Source organism: Linepithema humile, chromosome 5 (assembly GCF_040581485.1).
Source record: "Linepithema humile isolate Giens D197 chromosome 5, Lhum_UNIL_v1.0, whole genome shotgun sequence".
NCBI classification, from domain to species: domain Eukaryota; kingdom Metazoa; phylum Arthropoda; class Insecta; order Hymenoptera; family Formicidae; genus Linepithema; species Linepithema humile.
Window position 1 is genome coordinate 11,553,026 of NC_090132.1, and position 21,052 is coordinate 11,574,077.

The window sequence follows — 21,052 nt, forward strand, 5'->3', positions numbered from 1 at the left end:
CAATAATACGTTTTTGATCAGACGACAGCGTTATTTGTTTTTCCATTATAAATATTTTTATCTTTTAATTAAATATATTATAGGCGTATTGCCTAAGGATTGTGTTCGACTTGGTTGAAATATTGAGACCAATTTCTTAGAAAAATATAATTTATTTTTCCTCGTCAGAGAAGTAGAGTAAAGTACAAGTTTTGTTTGATTTGCTTAAGTGCGCCAGAGGCGCTTTCTCGGCAAGAGTGTAAGGCCGAGAATCAAAAGAAAAATTGACGGGCGCGGTAAGAAATTACCGGCCGCGTCTTAGTGTGTTGAACGGGTCCTAAAAAGGACGGTTCAATTGAGTTAGCTCGTTGCAGCCCCTTTCCCGGCGTCGGTGGAACTCCGTTCGGGAAGTGGTCTTCCGTCTGACAACTGCTCTCTGAGCAAGCTCTGAGCGGTGAAGTCTGTACTGCGATGGATCGAGTCTCTGAGGTGCTGGTGGTGGCAACCGTCTCGGCTCTCGGAATTGCGGATTGCTCCGTGTACCGAGGAGAGAGAGGTCTCCGAATTCGGATGTCGCCTTGTGTGAGCGTGTCCCTTGGTGGTCGAGTCAACCGGACGCAGAACTCTAGTGGGATTAATTTCCACACTAGAGACTGAGGAGGTGACGGCGAAAGTGGAGTATCCGCGGGCCGCTTGGTTGAGATGTGCGGCCGATGCTGGGACTCTGTTTTCTTTTTACGCGCCTTGCGAGGCAGCGTGAGAAAAACTGCGAGACTATGTGTCTCTGGTTAGATTCTGCCGAGGCAGAGTACGACTCAGTTCAAGGGCCCTGGAGAGAGCTCGCCTTGAAGCGAGTGAGTGAGGAAAGATCTGCGGAGCAGCTCTTTTATATCTCGTCGATCGAAGCTTGATCGCGAGAAGGCTCTTCACCGCCTGCGCAACCTGGCGGTGGGTCCGCAAGCTTGTAACTGGTAGAAGGCCTGCGGCGCGTAGCGGCGCCGCGGTGTATTATACCGCGTCAGTGCAGCGGTGTGGCGGTGAGCCGCCACATATATATTTTAGATTATTATTTGCAAGAGCACAGCAATTGCTTTTTACAGGTGCACAGCAACTCTTCTTTTTATAACAAGTGTTTAAAGACGCACAGCAGTCACTCTTGAAGGTGCACAGCAACCCTTCTTTCTATAAGCGCACAGCGCAGTAATACTTTTTATAAGGTGCACAGCAACCCTTCTTTTTTGTAAGCGCACAGCAGCTCTTATATAAAAAAAAATATATACTTACACCTAAACTCCTCCGGAATTTAAGAAACAAAAAAACTTCTCTGGAAATCCAAGAAACAAAATAAACATTTAATACAGTAATGATGGCTATACAATCTTTTATTTCAATTTTTAATGTTACAGTAATTATACAATTTTGTATTACCTATTTAATAAGTTTCCTTCTTCCTCGTTTCCTCTAATTGGCTCCCTTTCTCTCTGTCTGTCTGTCTGTCTGTCTCTCTCTCTCTCTCTCTCTCTCTCTCTCTCTCTCTTTCTCTCTCTCTCTCTCTCACTGTCTTTCTCTGTTTCTCCAATAAATGACATATATTGTTTGTATTTAACACGATAAATGTTGAACTAAATATTAAATACTTTAAAATGTTAATATATACTATAAATATTATCGTGATAGATATATGTCAGGATAATACTACATAGTATTTATAGTAAATATTGTTCACATAGACCATATCATCACTATCACGACCATATTGTAATATGTGAAGCAATATTTTCGGATATATATTATTATAAATAAACAACGGAAACATACCTTAAGTAATATACTGATGCAGTTTTTAATACAAAAACACCATAAATATTTCGACCGCTTCACTGTAAACACAAACATCTGTCAGTCGACAGCCATAGAGTCACATTTATAAATGACTTACAAACTGTGCTACGAGAAGTGGAAATGCTGCATTGTGATTTGTTAGCTGTCATAAACAAGATTGGCTTACGGAAAACACCAATTAAATACTTTTGAGGCGTAGCGCAGTTTGTAAGTCATTTATAAATATGACTATGGCTGTCGACTCTGATAGACAGATGACACAAAATGTCCGCAGAACCAAAAAAAAGTAAGTAATTAGTATAATATAATATATTATTAAAAACATGAAAAATAAGTAATTATTCGTTTTGTTACAGCACCACGATGGAATCGACGAAGAGAAGGCCGCGGTGGAGGTCGCGGTGGAAACCGAACGTTCCACCTCCACTTTTAATATTAATATTAAATACAAAAAAAATACATATTTTGTAAAAAAAATACATATTTTGTATTTTATTTAAATAAAATGTTAATGTATTTATATATATAAATAAATACCATGTAGTATTATCTCCTGATTTACTATTATCCTGAAATAGAGTATAGTGTAAATCCTGAAATAGATAGAGTCGTGTAAAGACGTTTAATTTTTAATATAATATTTAATGTAAGAGACGTTTATCTTAATTGTTTAATTTGTGGTATTTACTAATCAAACGTATGTGCACGGCTCTATCTATTTCAGGATATTATCCTGAAATAGAGTAGTGTAAATCCTGAAATAGATAGAGTCGTGTAAAGACGTTTAATTTTTAATACAATATTCAATCTAAGAGACGTTTATCTTAATTGTTTAATTTGTGGTATTTATAAAATAAATATATGTAAACGTCTCTTAGATTGAATATTATATTAAAAATTAAACGTCTTTACACGACTCTATCTATTTCAGGATTTACACTACTCTATCTATTTCAGGATAATATCCTGAAATAGATAGAGCCGTGCACAGACGTTTTTAGTAAATACCACAAATTAAATTTAGTAAATACCACAAATTAAACAATTAAGATAAACGTCTCTTAGATTGAATATTATATTAAAAATTAAACGTCTTTACACGACTCTATCTATTTCAGGATTTACACTATACTCTATCTATTTCAGGATAATAGTAAATCAGGAGATATAATACTACATGGTATTTATTTATATATATATAAATACATTAACATTTTATTTAATATGTATTTTTTTTGTATTTAATATTAAAAGTGGAGGTGGAACGTTTTGTTTCCACCGCGACCTCCACCGCGGCCTCCTCTTCGTCGATTCCATCGTGGTGCTGTAACAAAACAAATATAATTAGTAATTTTTTTCATTTCAAGATGCTTTTTTTAATTAAATAACTTACGTAGCACTCGTGTAAATTGTCCTCCCTGCTGCCACTGCTGTCGTTGTTGCTGCCGCTGCCAAATTTTTATTTCTGAAAAGAATATTGAAATATGTAATTTATGTTAATTTATGTTAATATGTATAAAATAACCGTTTATAATGTATGTTAATCTTACCATTTATAATGTATGGTGGTAAGTTGGATAAGTTGGATAAGTTCGATTCCAAAAGCGATAATGAGGGTTGGTGTGGTGACGGTAGCGGCGGCAGAAGCGGATCCGAAGGCGGCGGCGGCGGATCCAAAGGCGGTGGCCCCGGTGGCAGCGGCGGTGGCCCCGGTGGCAACGGCGGTTCCAGTGGCAATGGCGGTGGTCCCGATGGCAACGGTGTATTATTAGTAAACTGTTGTTTGAAAGCCTTCAGTTCTTCTCGCAATGCAGCGATTGTTGCAGCATCAGAAATCGCTGCATTGGGAGAAGTATTTTCTTTTTCTGTTTCGCTCATTTCTGTAATCATATTTTTTTTTTATTACATTAATTCTATATTATATTATACTAATTACTTACTTTTTTCTGGCTCTGCGGACATTTTGTGTCATCTGTCAGAGTCGACAGCCATAGAGTCGCATTTATAAATGACTTACAAACTGTGCTACGAGAAGTGGAAATGCTGCATTGTGATTTGTCAGCTGTCATTATAAACGCGATTGGTTACGGAAAACACCAATTGAATACTTTTGAGGCGTAGCACAGTTTGTAAGTCATTTATAAATGCGACTCTATGGCTGTCGACTCTGACAGATGACACAAAATGTCCGCAGAGCCAGAAAAAAGTAAGTAATTAGTATAATGTAATATAGAATTAATGTAATAAAAAAAAAATATGATTACAGAAATGAGCGAAACAGAAAAAAAAAATACTTCTCCCAATGCAGCGATTTCTGATGCTGCAGCAATCGCTGCATTGCGAGAAGAACTGAAGGCTTTCAAACAACAGTTTACTAATAATACACCGTTGCCATCGGGACCACCGCCATTGCCACTGGAACCGCCGTTGCCACCGGGGCCACCGCCTTTGGATCCGCCGCCGCCGTCTTCGGATCCGCTTCTGCCGCCGCTACCGTCACCACACCAACCCTCATTATCGCTTTTGGAATCGAACTTATCCAACTTATCCAACTTACCACCATACATTATAAATGGTAAGATTAACATACATTATAAACGGTTATTTTATACATATTAACATAAATTAACATAAATTACATATTTCAATATTCTTTTCAGAAATAAAAATTTGGCAGCGGCAGCAACAACGACAGCAGTGGCAGCAGGGAGGACAATTTACACGAGTGCTACGTAAGTTATTTAATTAAAAAAAGCATCTTGAAATGAAAAAAATTACTAATTATATTTGTTTTGTTACAGCACCACGATGGAATCGACGAAGAGGAGGCCGCGGTGGAGGTCGCGGTGGAAACAAAACGTTCCACCTCCACTTTTAATATTAAATACAAAAAAAATACATATTAAATAAAATGTTAATGTATTTATATATATATAAATAAATACCATGTAGTATTATATCTCCTGATTTACTATTATCCTGAAATAGATAGAGTAGTGTAAATCCTGAAATAGATAGAGTCGTGTAAAGACGTTTAATTTTTAATATAATATTCAATCTAAGAGACGTTTATCTTAATTGTTTAATTTGTGGTATTTATAAAATAAATATATGTAAACGTCTCTTAGATTGAATATTATATTAAAAATTAAACGTCTTTACACGACTCTATTTTTCAGGATTTACACTACTCTATCTATTTCAGGATAATATCCTGAAATAGATAGAGCCGTGCACAGACGTTTTTAGTAAATACCACAAATTAAATTTAGTAAATACCACAAATTAAACAATTAAGATAAACGTCTCTTAGATTGAATATTATATTAAAAATTAAACGTCTTTACACGACTCTATTTCAGAATTTACACTATACTCTATCTATTTCAGGATAATAGTAAATCAGGAGATATAATACTACACATGGTATTTATTTATATATATAAGTACATTAACATTTTATTTAAATAAAATACAAAATATGTATTTTTTTTACAAAATATATTTAATATTAATATTAAAAGTGGAGGTGGAACGTTCTGTTTCCACCGCAACCTCCACCGCGGCCTCCTCTTCGTCGATTCCATCGTGGTGCTGTAACAAAACAAATATAATTAGTAATTTTTTTCATTTCAGGATGCTTTTTTTAATTTTTAAATAACTTACGTAGCATAAATAACTTACGTAGCACTCGTATATAAATTGTTTTCCCTGCTGACATTGCTGTCGTTGTTGCTGCCGCTGCAAAATTTTTATTCTGAAAAGAATATTGAAAAATGTATATGTATATTTTAATATGTACTGAAAAGAATATTAAAATATGAAATTTCTTACCGTTTTTCTTAAATAATACCGGCCTAAGAGTATTTTTAAATACCGGCCTAAGAGTGTTGTCAGCATGTGTCTTGCTACACTTCTGCACTTCAAGACGAGAAATATACACTTCTGCACTTCAAGACGAGAAAAAATTTTTTTATAAAGCATACTATTATTTTGATGATATACACTATCTCTATTGGTCTCCACAACACGTTATGTATACATTTTACGACCGATATTAATTATATCAATGTGATTAGTATCATCAAAGCTGCGAGCTGACAGGTCTGAGCGCCGCCATGTTGGAAAAGGACAGACATTTTTTAGAAAAAGAAAGGAAAGAAAAAAGACGCTCTTATGCGGGAATCGACATTTCGCGGGCTGTAGAAAAAGACAACCATGTCGCATTTTGATGCTTCTAGTTGGCAAAGGACAAACTTATTTATTAGAGAAGGATGACGAACAGACGACGACGACGACCAAGACTTACATAGATTTCGGCATATTTCGACTTTGGCAAACTTTGGCAATTAATATATTTTTTTAGAAAGCATGTACAAAAAAAGTAAAGATACTTTTATGATGTATATCGCATGTGCTCTATCGATTGAGCCTATTATAAATTCGATCGGTCCACGCATTATTGAGATATGAAAATCTCGATTCCTATCAGCTCATGTGCTCGCGTAAAGATACACGGTCGGTCTTGCGCTGCGCGTGAACTTGGCGCGAGACACTACCGTGTCTCTTGATACACAATAACGTTGGCAGAGAGGCTAAAGAGGGAAGTAGAAGAAAATGGAATAATGCCACAGAGTCAGACAGGTTTCAGAGAAGGGATGGGGACATTAGACAACATATATGTATTAAATTATTTAGTGAACAGACAGCTGGGAAAAAAAGGGGAAAATGACGGCGTTGTTTATAAATCTAAAGGCAGCGTTCGACTCGGTGGATAGAGGAATATTAGTGGGGGTAATGAGAGAGAGAGAAGTAAGGGAAGGGTTGGTGGAGAGAGTGGAGAAGATGCTGAAGGAGACGAAAAGTAAAGGGTAGGAGGGGAGGAGGGGGAGAACTTTTGGACGGCGAGAGGAGTGAGGCAGGGGTGCCCATTAAGCCCACTAATTTTTAATATAATGTTAGCAGATATAGAGGAGAAAATGGGAAAGGTGAAATGGGAAGGAGTAAAGTTAAGAGGACGCAAAGTATACTCCTTAGCGTATGCAGACGATATGGTTTTGATGGCAGAGGAGGAGGAGGAGGTGAGGGGCATAATGGAAAGGTTGGAGAGATATCTGGACAGGAAGAATTTAGAACTGAACACCGAAAAGACGAAAATTATGAGATTTAGAAAGGGGGGAGGAAGATGGAAGAAAAAGGTATGGAGATGGAAAGAGAAGACAATTGAGGAGGTGAAGGAATTTAGATATTTGGGATACATAATGCAGAGAAACGGAGAGCAGGGGGCACAGATCAGGGAGAGGGTGAGAAAAGCGACAACGGTGATGGAGCAGATATGGGGGATAGAGAAAAAAAGATTTGGGAGGGATTGGGGGAGAAGGGTATGGTTATATGACAAATTGATATGGACGGTGATGGGGTATGGGGTAGAGATATGGGGATGAAAGGAGGGAGGAAATGGAAAGGACAGAGGAGAGATATCTGAGATGGGTACTGGGGGTAAAGGCAAGGACGCCAGAATACTTGGTGAGAGAGGAACTGCAAAGGGAGAAACTAAGGGGAAGAGCGGGAAGGAGAGCGTGGGGGTTCGAAAAAAGATTAGACGAGGGGAGAGGGAGTGAGATAGCGAGGAAATGTAGGGAGGAGATGAAAGAAAGATTCAAGGAAGGAAGAGTGAGATCGGAATGGGAGAAAGAAAGGAGGAAGTTCTTAGAGGAAAAGGAGATATCAATTGAGGAGGTAGAGAGGAAGAAAGAGGAGGGAGAGGCGAGGTATGAAGAATTAGAGAGGAAGGACAAGGAGAAACAGAGAAAGGAAAAAAGGAAAAAAATAAATGAATCGAGATTTAGCAGATGGTATAAGGAAGTAAAAAGGGAAGGGATACCGGTATACTTAAAAAAAGGATGGGGTGAAAGCAGATGGAAGAAAGTGGCAAGATACAGGTTGGGGAATGAAGTAAGGTACTGGGAGGAGGAGAAAAGGAGGTGCAGACTATGTGGAGGAGAGAGGGAAACATAAGAACACGTATGGGAGGAGTGTAGAGAGTGGAAGGAGGGAGGAGGAAGCTGGCAGGAGGCGGTAGGCTGGATATTAGGGGAGGAGGGAGAAGGGGAACGGTGGATGAGAGAGATAGAGAGAGAAAGAAAGGGGAAGGAGGAAAGAGAAGAAAATATGGAGGAGGAAGAAAGAATGTGTGAAAGAGAGAGAGATGCATGAGAGAAAAAAAGGAAAGAGAGAGAGAGAGAGAAAGAAGGAGAGAGAGAGAGAGAGAGAGGGGGGGGAGGCGAGGTAGTAGGACATAAGAGATATTCAAAAAGCAATGGAAACAGAAGTCCCAGCGGCGAGATGTGTGTGTGTATAAGTAGGGGAGGAGGAGGGTGGGCACATAAGGTTCACGCTCCTGCTCCAAAAGGCGGTTAGGTTAGGTTAAAATAAGATTAAGTATAGATTAAGTATAGATTAAGTATAGATGTAAGGAAATGTATGGCGAGAAGGAACAAACTTGTAAAGGAAACAATAAATTAATTCATTCATTCATATGAAATAACATAAAATTTAATATTTTTTTATCAAAAATTTATTTTCTTACAAAACATACAAATTGGTGTTGTAATTATTATTTGTATGTATAATAACAATGTATATTTACTAGTAACATTTATATTTATACTTTATATGTGAACATTTAACAATGTATAATTATTTTTAAACTTCAAATATTCAATTAAAGTTTTATGAAAAAAAAACAATTTTCAATTTTTTAGATTAAAAATAAAATTCTAAAATAACTACACATACAATAACATCTCTCTTAACTGTAATATTAAATTAATAATATTTTAAAAATAAAATACTTTTAGGGACTTTGGATTACATATTTTAAATTAACATTCTTTAAAATAAAACATCTTTCGCTGTATGCGTAATAATTATATTTGCACAAAAATTGTATGTGTAAGTTTCTAAAACTTATTCAGAATCTGAAGTTTCAAATTTAAGAAACTTTCAAAAGTTTGCATTTTTCTTTTTCTATCTCTATTTGTTGCGCATGTCTGTTTTCTTTTTCTCTTAATTTTACTGTAAAATAATCCTTTCGTTCAATTTCTTTTTCTTTTAAAGCAATATGTTTTCTCTTTAATTTTAATGCTTCTTTCTTTTGTTCAAAAGTAGCTGCATGTTTCTCATCATTGAGTTTGTCACGCTCAGCTTTCATGTTCAAATATTCTAACCATTGGTTTTCTAGTGCAATTTTTGCTCTTGCTATATTAGATCCACTTCCATGCAATTTACGTTTCCTTGTACCTGTTTTACTTGACACAGACGTAGAAATTTGCACATTTTTATTGGAACAATTTTCTAATAAAACGGCAGAATCATTTGAAACAGTTATTGTTGTAGAAGATTTTGAAGTAGAAGACTTTAAAGCAGAAGATGTCAAAGTAGAATCAAATTTTTGTGCCAATGAAGTTGAAGAGTTTGACATTATATGAGGAAAACCAGACAACATAGTATGTATTGCAGTAGCATTTTTTTGTTTACCAAAGATTTCATCCATTTGATCAAACCATTCAAAAGTCATTGGGTTTCTTCCTGATTTGGAATTATTATCAACACACTCTTTGTATTTTTTTGTCAAAGCATTTATTTTCCAACGCACTTGATCTACAGACATCTAAAAAATATAAAATCAATTATTATTTATGTACGACTTTACAACTACATAAGTAAAGAATTTATAAAATAATTTATTTAAAGAATTTGTACGTTTATATTGTATACCTGTATGCCAAAATCTTGTTGTAAATCAGCAGATATACTTTCCCAGATTTTGGTTTTTTTGGATTATCTAGCATATCTTTTTTAACTTCATACAAACTAAGAAGTGCTAATGTAGCACTTTTATCCCAGACAGCAGCTATAAAATAATACTTACGATATAACTTTCTTCATTAGTAAACTGAACAAAGGATAAAGTTTTTTTTACAATTAATTTTGAATATTATATTAAACAATAAAATTAATTATATATATAAAAGTTTTATATTTCTAAAAAATTGATGCTTACGTTGTTTATTTACATTTACATGTTCTAAATTAGAAGACATATTTATGAATTCTGAAATGGAAGACATATTTCTGGATTCTGAAATGGAAGATATATTTCTGAATTCTAAAAATAAATTATTTTCAGAATCCATAAATATGTCTTTTCCAATAAAACATGAATACTGTGCAGCATCATCCAGTGATATTATTTCATCACAATGTATGCACTTCATTTTCTTATTAATTTAGAACAAACTATGAAATCAATAACTTTGATTGAGTTGTTTCTTATTGTTTTAGCAGTATGTTCTCCTGTAATACATATAATGCATATGAAAGACAAATTGGAAACGAATGCAAATGTGATATGCATGCTGTATGTGTGTACCCACATAGAAATTGACATCCAGTGGATGTCCATCAAACCTCCAGAACTCCATAGAACGTCTATCTCCATTGTGGAAGTTAGATAGACGTCAGTAGTATGTTGGCAGGTATGGGCCGTCACAACAAACCCCCACCACCTACCCCGTCTAGGCCCCCCGCGGTGGGTCTGGCGCCAAAACATTCCCCCACTCCTCTCTGACGGGATGGGAAAAAAAGATGGCGGCTACGGGTAAACAAGATGGCGGATGTTGACAAGATGGCGGAAATTTTTATTTTTCCGAATTGAGAAAATCCAAACGGGGTTCGAACCTGGATCGCTGGATTTCTAGTCCTGGTCCTAGTCTGCTGGGCTACCTATAGATCTAATGAAATAAGTCGTAGGGTCGTATTTATGGCAGGCGCGGGATGACGTAAACTTTTTATTTTTTTCCGAATTGAGAAAATCCAAACCGGGTTCGAACCTGGATCGCTGGGTTTCTAGTCCTGGTCCTAGTCCGCATGGCTACCTATAGATCAAATGAAATAAGTCGTAGGGTCGTATTTATAGCTATGGGGCCTGGCAGGTATGGGACCTGGCAGGTATGGGGTATCAAAACAAACGACGTCACACAGTCGCCTCTAGTCCGTGAAGGGAAGGGACGTATTTATGGTGGAGCCGCGTCTACATGAGGTACCCCGGACTCTCAGGCAGGTATGGGACATCAAAACAAACGACGTCACACAGTCGCCTCTAGTCCGTGAAGGGAAGGGACGTATTTATGGTGGAGCCGCGTCTACATGAGGTACCTCGGACTCTCTGGCAGGTATGGGACGTCAAAACAAACGACGTCACACAGTCGCCTCGCGAAGGGTCGTATTTATGGTGGGGCCGCGTCTACATGAGGTACCCCGGACTCTCTGGCAGGTATGGGGCGTCAAAACAAACGACGTCACACAGTCGCCTCGTGAAGGAGCGTATTTATGGTGGGGCCGCGTCTATATGAGGTACCCCGGACTCTCTGGCAGGTATGGGAAATGTAAACAAACATCGCCAAGGTGTCGAGCGGGGGATGATAGAACTACGACCTGTGAGCGGGCAAGTATGGGAGAACAAAAGAACGACGGAGTCAAACGGTGGATTCTGCTAGACCGATATTCGACGAGATGACGGCTAAGGGGGTGCAAACGGTATAGAGCGTGCGCCGGTATAGCGAACAAAAGAACGCAGCGACGAATGATCGGACGACTTTTAGTCTGATATTCGGCATGCTGGTTAAGGTGGCAGCGATATCTCGTGAACGGAATGAGCCACCCCGCAGATTGAGCGCGCTGTAAGGATTGTCGAGTGCAGGAACATGCGAAAAGAGGAAGGAAACAAACACGAGAAATGGAATACAAAATCGTTTATTTGGAATTTTTTCTTAAGAATACATAATTGAACTGACAAAATAAAGTTTATACATTTCATGATTTTCAATAGAATCAAATTTAATTATAAATGATAAAAGTATACATTAATGTATGAATTACAATTTTCGTTGAAATCTAATTATATGTACAATTTGATCGAAGTAAAGAGCAATTAATTCTAAAAATACAATTTCAAATTGATCGTCGAGAAATGTTAAATCTTTTAGTTGCGTACGTACATTAGTTTGTATTTCGCGACAATTAGATTTGAACGCGAGTTTTATAATATCGTTTTCGATATAACCCACGATAGGTAGTCTTATTTGTATTTCATTAATAAGATATTTAGCGCAATCATTGGCACTAGTGGTGATTATATTCAGTCGATTCAAATTAGCGTTTACACATTCGAGTATATTTTCTAGTCCCAGAAAACTAGCTCTCTGCATTGCTATAGCGAGCGAATAAGTCCGGCGTTTCTTTGGAGCATGAATTTCTTCTTTAGTCGTGGTATTTTCCAAAGGTTGAACTTCTTGTCCGTTTTCTCGATATGTCAATAACAAAGCTCTTGCTCCATAAGCAGTGGTGAAATTTATAATTATCTTGTTGATAATAATCGAGTTTGCCGTAATACTATTTCCATTTAAGTAATCCGACATTTGCTTCATATTTTCTTGAAATTTTTGCCATTCCGCCATGTTGAAGCAAATACCATCGGCTCCCTTGGATGAAAATTTAACGAAAGGTTGAAAATCAAACTCGTCGCTGTTGATTGAAGTTTGCAGCCCAACATGAATTTTCTTCGTATAAGAAAAATTCAATCCATATGTTGTAGATAATAGCATGCAATTCTGCACAATTTTTTCGGTGATGTCGCATCTTGCTTCGGAAGTGTCGCTGCACTTTGTCGGTTTTTCGGATTTCACAATTTCCCGGCGTTTATCCATGACACTGATTTTTATACGCAGACGCAAAACGAAAACACGAAAACTGAAACTTGTTCGCTGTTGATCTTGCAGGTTCGAATGCTAGGAGACGAATGAGAAAAATGTTACAATTTTCCGCGTAATAGAAAATCGGAAAAACGGTGGGGGAAATTTGAACACAAACTTTTAAGCACTATGATTGGTCGCAAAGGCGAAGCATTGACAAATATTACTTTTCCGAATTCCCACGAAAATTCTACTAGATAAAAGAAAGTTTCGATTTTCATGTCACGACATGTTACGGAATAAATTTTCATGATTTTACAACGGAAAAATTTTTGCACTCTATTGTGGTTTTTACTACGTGATTGTTATATAGAGGATTATTCTTATTCAAACAACAGAATTTCCACCCGTTGCGTAGTATTTCTTAACAAGTTAAGCGTCGTCGGAATTTTTACTACGTGTTCAATACTATAGGATTATTCTTATCCCGATTCGATTATTTGTTATTTTTATTTTTTCCGAGGCGCCTCGCTCTCCTATCTTGAAGTACCGTTCGTTGAATAATAGGATTATCGTGAAAAGTACGAGCGAAACGTTGTACGACGAAAGGACCTGGACCGTTGTCCGGTTTCAAAGGAGGTGTAATAAAAATATTTGAAAACGATACTTTTTTCCTAAATTTTCTCAAGGTGGGGGAAAACTGGTATAAAACGGGAAGACGCTAAAAAATCGCACAGTTTCACATTTTCTCGCGCATTCGGGATCATAGCGATCTGTATTTCCGTCTTCGTGTGATTTCACTGCGTATCGAAGCCACGTTGAATTAAAAATGTCTAGTTTGCGGGAAATTATCGAATCGTGTTTGCGATTGACGCGTAGTTTAAACGGGCTCTGCATCGATAATTATTTATCGTCGTTATCCGACAACAACGATAATAATTATGTTGTATTCGCAAAGTTTGCGGGTGCGTGCCCTAGCGCGGTGCTCGCGGTTTTATTCCGTTTGGGGCATTTCTCGATTTACCTCCAGCTTTTGATTATTGCCGGCGAAATAATCGAGATGAGACGTGTGTTTAACGACAACGAAGAAGAGGATGCGGGAGGCTATATCGCTGGCCTGCTGAATTACTATCGTGGTGCGGTAAAAAATGGTAAGTTTCTATTTTTTATTATGAATATTTAAAACAAAATTTAAAAAAATTAAAATCATTATTTTTTAGGAACGCTACAATGTCACGAGCCGAAAAAAGTCATGGTGGTGGAGGGTGTGGTGCGTAGCGTGCGTCAAAATTATGTCGAAGAGCGAGCTACTCAACGCCGCGGGGTAAGACGGCGAGACAATACCTCGCCTGAGGCTGGACCTTCGTGTAAGTAATAGACCTTCGTAAAAGTAATTTATATGAAATAACAGCATTGATTTAATATTAGGAAATTTTTCAAAAAATTTAATGTTTTAGCTCGCGCGCGAATTATTCTTACGCCGGAGCTTGTCGATCTTGTGAGCAACAAATCGACGAGTCAACCGGCTCCTCGCGAAGTGAGCTCGTTCGATGAGGAGGAAATATTCAGTCCTTTGTATAGTAAGTGATAAAAAAAGTTATCTTAGCAGAAGCATAAAATAACTAAAAAATTTGAAAAATTAATAACGTAAATTTTTAGATAACGACCGTCAACAGAGTGTAATATTACCCGGGGCTGACGACGAAGAGGAAGAGCAGGAGGAAGAACAGGAGCAGGAGGAAGAGGAAGAGCAGGAAGACGAAGAGAAAGAGCAGGAAGAGGAATTACAGGAGAGGAATTATGAAGGAGAGGATGAACAAAGCCACGACGGATGGGGAATGGGTGACAGAGGTAAGAAAGATTGCAAATTTTTACAGTTGCTTTTATGCTCAAATTTTATTTTTTAAACATTAAAATTAAACATTAAAATTTTCACAGGATACAGTCCCCCTGTGATTTCTTACTCTCCCGATTACAATTATCAAACGAGGGTGTAAAATAAAAAAGAAGAAAATCTAGAGGTGAGCTGATTTAACACTTTTTCGATTTTTATTGCAAATAAAATTCGAGCATGAAGATATAAAATATAATATATTATCAAATTTTTTAATTAATTTGCTAATTTTTTAATTTTGACTTTTGCAGTTGAAACAGGTGGCGGTAGAGAAGAAGAAGAGTCGGAGGAAACTCGGTCGGGCGTGGAATCGACTGGCGAAACCGACGAAAGAGCGCCGCAGGAAGAGGAAAGAACGGAGGAGGAGGAAACGAGACGAGCGGAGGATATCGATGCAGCATCGGCGGCGGAAAGGAATAATAATCAGGTCGGCGATAATTTTAATTATATAGAATTAGTATCGGAAAACACGCGTAGGTTTAGAAATTTTGGGATAGAGGGTAGAGAAGCTAGATTCCGTATACTTCCGTTTCCCGAGGAAGGAGGGGAGGTGTACACACGATTGGAAAACGCGTTTCGCGAAATTCACTCTTACGTGATATTTTCATGCGTACCGGGAGATTATGTTGGATTGTCTTTCGACTCTCCGGCTCTTTCTCACGGCCCCGCTGGAATATCGTTCCGTCCGGCGAACGATTTGACTCCCGAGAACATTTGGAATCTCGTGAGTTTATTAGCTCAAAGTTCAGGGGGGTTAAACGTAGCGCAAGAGTTTAATATTCGCGTTTTTCGTATCACCCCTCCCACGGGACGTGGATATAACGCTCTAGATATTATTGGTAAACGTTCGATTTTAACAATAAACAACAACGATAATCTGTGTTTTCTTCGCGTGCTCGTGATGGCACAGATTTATAACAAGCGTGGAAATGTGCGTACGGGCGAGTTGCATGCGAGATGGAACGCGGTGAGAACACGAAATTCGTCGTTGCAACGCGAACTCGCCGGCGAGTTGACGAAAAAAGTCGGTATCGCGATTCCGGAAGTCGGCTGCGGAATTAGGGAAATCGAACATTTCCAACAATATTTAGCCGCGGAAAATGTCGCGATAATAGTTTACAATTCCGACACTTTTGGTCGCGGGGGTAAACCTTTATTCGACGGAACAGCGGTGCTAGCCTCTCTACATCGAGAACCTATATCTCGATTAAATATTTGTCGCCGAATTGCGTCATTATAGCGTGATTTTAAATTTAAGAGCCGCTGCTGGAAGTAGAAGGTATTGCATTCCGTGCAACGTAGCTTATCGCAGTGACGCGAAAGGGCATCGATGCTCTAATAAGTGCCCGCGTAACATGGTTCCAACTTGCGAGAGATTCGAACATGAGCGAATACGCTGCACGGAATGTAATCGCGAATTTTTTAATCGCGCGTGCCTCGAGCGTCATCGCGCGCAAAAATCGTACGACGGGCATTTGCTTCAAAGCGTTTGTAGCGTTATACGATTTTGCAGCGAGTGCGGTCGTGTAATCGAACGAAAGAAACAGCACGAATGCGGCGCGGCTTTCTGTTTCACGTGTCGTTCTCACCAACCGCTAAATCATTGTTGCATGATGCCGATCAATCGAGCTTCGAGTAGCATCGTGGGTCGCTCTTCGGAAGAGTATTTCGAAGATCAAAATGAGGATGAACACGTGTCGAAAACAGAAAACCGCTCCGTATTCGTGTTTTACGATTTCGAAACACGACAGGATGAAACGCTTCGAGGTACCGCTAATGTAAAAATTCACGTGCCCACTCTCTGCGTCGCGCAGCAGATTTGCGAATCGTGCGCGGAAATAGAAGATATGTCGGTGCGGTGTCGTTGGTGCGGTATCCGCGAATTTACATTTCGTCACGATCCTGTTAAAGAATTTGTAAATTTCGCGACGCGTCCGACGACATATTTTAAAAAAATAATTTGTATTGCTCATAACGCAAAATCGTTCGACGCGCAATTTATCCTCCGATATTTAGTAGAAAGCGGTATTTCGACAGAACCTCGTGTAATTTTAAGCGGTACTAAAATCATAGTACTAACGGTAGGAAATACGAAATTTATCGACAGTGTTAATTATATGCCGATGCGGTTATCCGAATTACCAAAGGCTTTCGGGCTGGCGAATACTTTGGATAAAGGCGTCTTTCCGCATTTATTTAACACACTCGATAATCAATTCTATGTAGGACCGTTGCCGGGCGTCGAGTATTACTCTCCGGAAACTATGAATACGAAAGAACGCGAACAGTTTTTAGCATGGCACGACGAGTTAACTCGGGCGAATTATATTTTTGATTTTCAACTCGAGATATCGCGCTATTGTCGCAACGACGTGGATATTCTTAGACGAGCATGCATGGCTTTTAGGAAAATTTTCCTGAGGCGCGGAAAAGTGTGCCCATTCGAGGAATGTACAACAATCGCTTCCACGTGTATGAGGGTTTTTAGAAAAAACTTTCTGCGTGAAAGCGAGATTGGTATAATTCCATCGGGTGGGTACAGACACGCGAATACGCAATCGCGCAAAGCACTGCGTTGGCTGGTGTGGATGGAGCGAGAGCTCGGTCATCCCATTATTCACGCAGGGCGTACCCGCAAATATCGCGTACTCGACGGCACACTCGTCGACGGATATTACGAATTGTTAGAAAACGGCGTAACGCGACATCACGTGTTTCAATTTCACGGATGCTTTTGGCACGGTTGCCCGTCGTGCTTTAGAATCAACCGCGACAGTAGCCTCTCCGTAAACAGCGAACGTAGGGATACGATCGATTTGCGTTATGAGCATACCGTCGCAATGATATATCGTCTTCGAAAACGCGGATACACGGTGACGGAGAAATGGGAGTGCGATTTCGATCGTGCGATAGCTGTAAATAGCGTAATGCGGGAATATATTTACAGCACCATCAAATGGTTGAAAACGAACCGCTCAATCCGCGCGATGCGTTTTACGGCGGCCGTACGGGGAATGTCGCGACTCGATATGAAATTACGGGTACACCCGAGTCGAAATTTAGCGTCTCTTTTAATGCTCATACAGCCTATATGAACCTATTTTTACGGAATTAGAACCTAGAACTCCTCTTTTAAAACTTGATCTCCTATAATTTGACGGTGAAATACTACTTTAAACCTATAGAGCCTCACAAAATAGATTGTATTACTGCGAGAACTCCTCCATTAAACCTTGAACTTTTATCCAGTATATAATATTGTTAGTTTTTGAAGAAAATCTTATCTCTCTAAAACCACTTTTCTCTAAGAGTCGAAAAAATTAATAAAATGCATATAAATAATAATAAATTAAAGATTTTTATTACATGCTCTAATTATTAATATAAAAAGAAATAAATGCAATATTTTTTTATTCAAGTTCTTTTTTATTAATAGGCAAAGCAACAAATGCTTGCTCTTTTAATTTTACATAAATACAAGTTGTTATCAGTGCTTCAACTGAAATAGCTTTCACGATATTTGTTGCGTGACATTTGTGTAAAAATGACTCACTTGTATATATAAAATGATCACCTTGCGCAACAAATACTTCATCGCTAACAAATTCTCGAATAATTACATAATGTTGACTATCGCATTCACATACAGCTCGCATACAATTACAATTTAACAGCTTGATAAAACAGTATATCGATGCAAACTTTATTTGATTATTATCCAGATACTGTGCAACAGAAGAGTGCGTTTGTAAATTGTCTTTATACATTTCAGATATATATAGATAATTTTCTTTTAAAAGTCTAAAATATTGCCATATTGAAATGTTATTAATTACTAAGCCAGTACGTTGAATTGCATTAAAAATATAATCTGGTACTTCTTCCACAATTTTATAAACACCTACGCTATAACAATGTTCGTGTATTCGTTCTATTATTTTTACTTGTCTTTTTTTTCGCAAACAAAAATCTCGAATATTACCATGAGGTAGTGACTCTATAAAACGTACCATTTTTATATATTGATATTGTGATTGTGCTATTTGGCTATCAATGTGGCTTGTTCCATGTATTAATTTTAACAGCTTTCCATTTAAGCTCTCATATTCATAGCATGTGTTGGCCCACAACGGTCCAAGATTCTTTACACAATCTGGTAAATGCAATAGTTGATGTAAGTTAATAGAACAAAATTCAATACCATATAAAAATTGAAATTCTCTTACGAATCTATGTAATAAGTCTCGTGCTATTTCTATCATATGGTTAGTAATCGAGTCTGAACTTAAAATAGCTAATGCTACTATCAATCTTAAAAAATGTTCAAAATAATCTAAACGCATGATTCCTTCAAAGATAGGTATAGAATAATAGAAACAAAACATCTTTAGTTCTGACGCTTTCCAATGAATCAAATCTGCAACTGAACGTGGCATACGATGAATAAATTTTGGTGGTTTGATAGCTATTAATCGACTATTTACTTCATTAATAACAGCGTGCAATGAAAAAACACAATTCTTATACTTAGCATCAGATACTAATGTTAAAATTTTTTTAATGGTACCACCATCAGCACAGTGCATACGATCTATACCTATACCTTTAATGAAATCTGGCATAATTTTTGAAAAGGCACTATAGTCTTTTACTCCCATAATTGGGTGATCTGGCGTCGCTAAATTCGCATATTCAATAGTTTGTTCTGAGGTTCGTAATTCTATTTGATTTTCATATGGATATACATGAAGGAAACCTTTTGAGATTGGAACTCTTTGACCTTTACATAAACATGATGGACAACCAAAATCGCCGTTGAATTGAATAAAATTTAAACATTTGCTTTTTGCGAGAAGATCACATATTCCCATTAGAGTTACTCCTCTAACAATAATGTTGTTGTTGTTAGGAAGATTAATTTCGATTCCATTAGCAATTTCTTCTAATTCTGGTCGAAACTTGTAAATAAAAGAATTCATGTGTGGTTTTTTATCGTCAAACCAGTAACCTAAAAGTAGAGTATTTTCTCTTTTTTTACGTTCGTTAAATGATAATTCATTAATTGTTAAGTATACAGGCCATAAACTAATTTTTGATGACTTAAACACTGGTATACCATCAGTATACCAACTAAAAGAAATATTGTGAGGATTAGACAAGAAACCATTATTAATCCATGCTTGATATAATTGTCCATCATAAATATCTGTGATAACATCGGGAGAAGGTATTGGTCTTTGAAATCGCCATTGAAGTTTTTCATAAAAACCGTTCCTCATGTACATTTCTTTCAGCTGATTCACAATAGGTAATTGAGCAAAATAAGAATTTTTTTTTCTCGGGCATGATGGACACTCATCATACAATGTTCTTAATTCTCGAGTACAAAAGTTACAGTAATAATTTTTAATAATATTAGTTTCACTGAGATGAAAATATTTTCGAAATTTATACAAACTATTTTTTTTTAAATTTTCCTGTAAGCAATGCAATTGTAGAGCCAAAATGATATCTTCTATGCATGTCATTGTCAGATTATGGTGTAAAAGAAGAGTTAAAATTATTAACATGCTTCCTTTAACAGTTATTCCGGCACCACGATATAACGGTTGATCATCATTTCCGATATCGTTATTATAGAGTATCTGTTCTTCGTCATCTTGTTCTTCATTACTTGAATCACTATATTCTTCGTCACTTTCTTCACTTATATAAAAATTTTCTTGTTCTATTCGATTGCGTTCTTCTTCATTTTCTAAATAATCTGCGTAATCATTATCGCTACTCTCGTTGCTGCTTTCTAAAGTTGCGTTGTTTAGATTTTGATCACACAATTGATTGCTATAAGAAATTAAATTTTTTAAGTCATAAAAATTTATTACAATGTACATAATCATTGCAGCAATATGTTTTGTACATATTTTGTACACGAAAAAAAAGATTTACAAAATAATACAATAGCAAAAAATTAATTATTACATGAAATCAAAAATAAAATAATAAAAATACTTTACTAAGCTATCAAAATTCTTATTGTGTTTACAAAACGTTTTGTTTTAATGTTAACAAAACTTCAGTAGATTCAACAAATTTTTCTTACTGGCTACACAATAAAAAAATTTTTTCCGTATATTACTTTAGTTACATAATATTTGCATGTCTCAATGAGAATATAAAAGCATATTTTATTCAACCATAATTTTTTATTGCAAACTTTATAATAATAACTAAATTAAAAAATAACTTACCAATTTAGATTATCCACATTTTCATCGTTAATGTTATAAAAAATTTTGTTGAGTCGATTACGTTGTTGTCTTATACCCACTTCTTGCAGCGATTTATACGACATATTGTTTAAATATGTATTTTTTAATAATACAACAATAGTGCCAGTCTGTTTTTGCACTAAATAAGCACAAAATATATCAAGAGACACGGTAGTGTCTCGCGCCAAGTTCACGCGTAGCGCAAAACCGACCGTGTCTCTTTATAAGATATACAGTGAAATGTGTGCCACGTTAGGTTAGGAGACTGCGCGGCGTGCCCCCGCAACAGACTTTGTGCGCGTGGAAGAAGAAGA

The 21,052-nt window shown here is 37.1% G+C and overlaps 3 protein-coding genes and 1 long non-coding RNA gene across 4 annotated transcripts; 1 reads left to right on the forward strand and 3 right to left on the reverse strand.

Annotated features, from left to right (window-relative positions):
• Window positions 1-54: 54 nt before the first annotated feature.
• On the reverse strand, window positions 55-3,762 carry LOC137000021 (uncharacterized). The gene is made up of 3 exons (XM_067355518.1): window positions 3,372-3,762; window positions 3,215-3,286; window positions 55-3,145 (listed from the first exon to the last, which is right to left on the reverse strand). Exons 1-3 carry the CDS (start codon window positions 3,709-3,711, stop codon window positions 3,069-3,071), a joined length of 489 nt encoding a protein of 162 aa, XP_067211619.1. The 5' UTR covers window positions 3,712-3,762; the 3' UTR covers window positions 55-3,068.
• Window positions 3,763-3,929: 167 nt separating this feature from the next.
• LOC137000022 (zinc finger protein 827-like) lies at window positions 3,930-4,774 on the forward strand. The gene is made up of 3 exons (XM_067355519.1): window positions 3,930-4,396; window positions 4,482-4,553; window positions 4,623-4,774. The coding sequence occupies exons 1-3, from the start codon at window positions 4,078-4,080 to the stop codon at window positions 4,697-4,699; spliced, it is 468 nt and encodes a 155-aa protein (XP_067211620.1). The 5' UTR covers window positions 3,930-4,077; the 3' UTR covers window positions 4,700-4,774.
• A 3,962-nt stretch (window positions 4,775-8,736) lies between these two features.
• LOC105672855 (uncharacterized) lies at window positions 8,737-11,542 on the reverse strand. Its single transcript, XR_010890378.1, has 3 exons — window positions 9,887-11,542; window positions 9,601-9,736; window positions 8,737-9,493 (listed from the first exon to the last, which is right to left on the reverse strand). It is a non-coding gene; the product is annotated as an uncharacterized lncRNA (long non-coding RNA).
• Window positions 11,543-17,696: 6,154 nt separating this feature from the next.
• LOC136999879 (uncharacterized) lies at window positions 17,697-20,956 on the reverse strand. The gene is made up of 2 exons (XM_067354735.1): window positions 20,718-20,956; window positions 17,697-20,310 (listed from the first exon to the last, which is right to left on the reverse strand). Exons 1-2 carry the CDS (start codon window positions 20,819-20,821, stop codon window positions 17,880-17,882), a joined length of 2,535 nt encoding a protein of 844 aa, XP_067210836.1. The 5' UTR covers window positions 20,822-20,956; the 3' UTR covers window positions 17,697-17,879.
• Window positions 20,957-21,052: the final 96 nt, after the last annotated feature.

What these genes read in the sequence shown, in the direction of transcription:
- LOC137000022 (XM_067355519.1), top strand. Translation starts at nt 4,078, where the DNA reads ATGATTACAGAAATGAGCGAAACAGAAAAAAAAAATACTTCTCCCAAT. An exon ending in ACCACCATACATTATAAATG is followed by an intron (nt 4,397 to 4,481) that starts GTAAGATTAACA and finishes TATTCTTTTCAG; the next exon opens with AAATAAAAATTTGGCAGCGG. An exon ending in ACAATTTACACGAGTGCTAC is followed by an intron (nt 4,554 to 4,622) that starts GTAAGTTATTTA and finishes GTTTTGTTACAG; the next exon opens with CACCACGATGGAATCGACGA.
- LOC136999879 (XM_067354735.1), bottom strand. Translation starts at nt 20,821, where the DNA reads ATGTCGTATAAATCGCTGCAAGAAGTGGGTATAAGACAACAACGTAAT. An exon ending in AATGTGGATAATCTAAATTG is followed by an intron (nt 20,311 to 20,717) that starts GTAAGTTATTTT and finishes AATTTCTTATAG; the next exon opens with CAATCAATTGTGTGATCAAA.
- LOC137000021 (XM_067355518.1), bottom strand. Translation starts at nt 3,711, where the DNA reads ATGATTACAGAAATGAGCGAAACAGAAAAAGAAAATACTTCTCCCAAT. An exon ending in ACCACCATACATTATAAATG is followed by an intron (nt 3,287 to 3,371) that starts GTAAGATTAACA and finishes TATTCTTTTCAG; the next exon opens with AAATAAAAATTTGGCAGCGG. An exon ending in ACAATTTACACGAGTGCTAC is followed by an intron (nt 3,146 to 3,214) that starts GTAAGTTATTTA and finishes GTTTTGTTACAG; the next exon opens with CACCACGATGGAATCGACGA.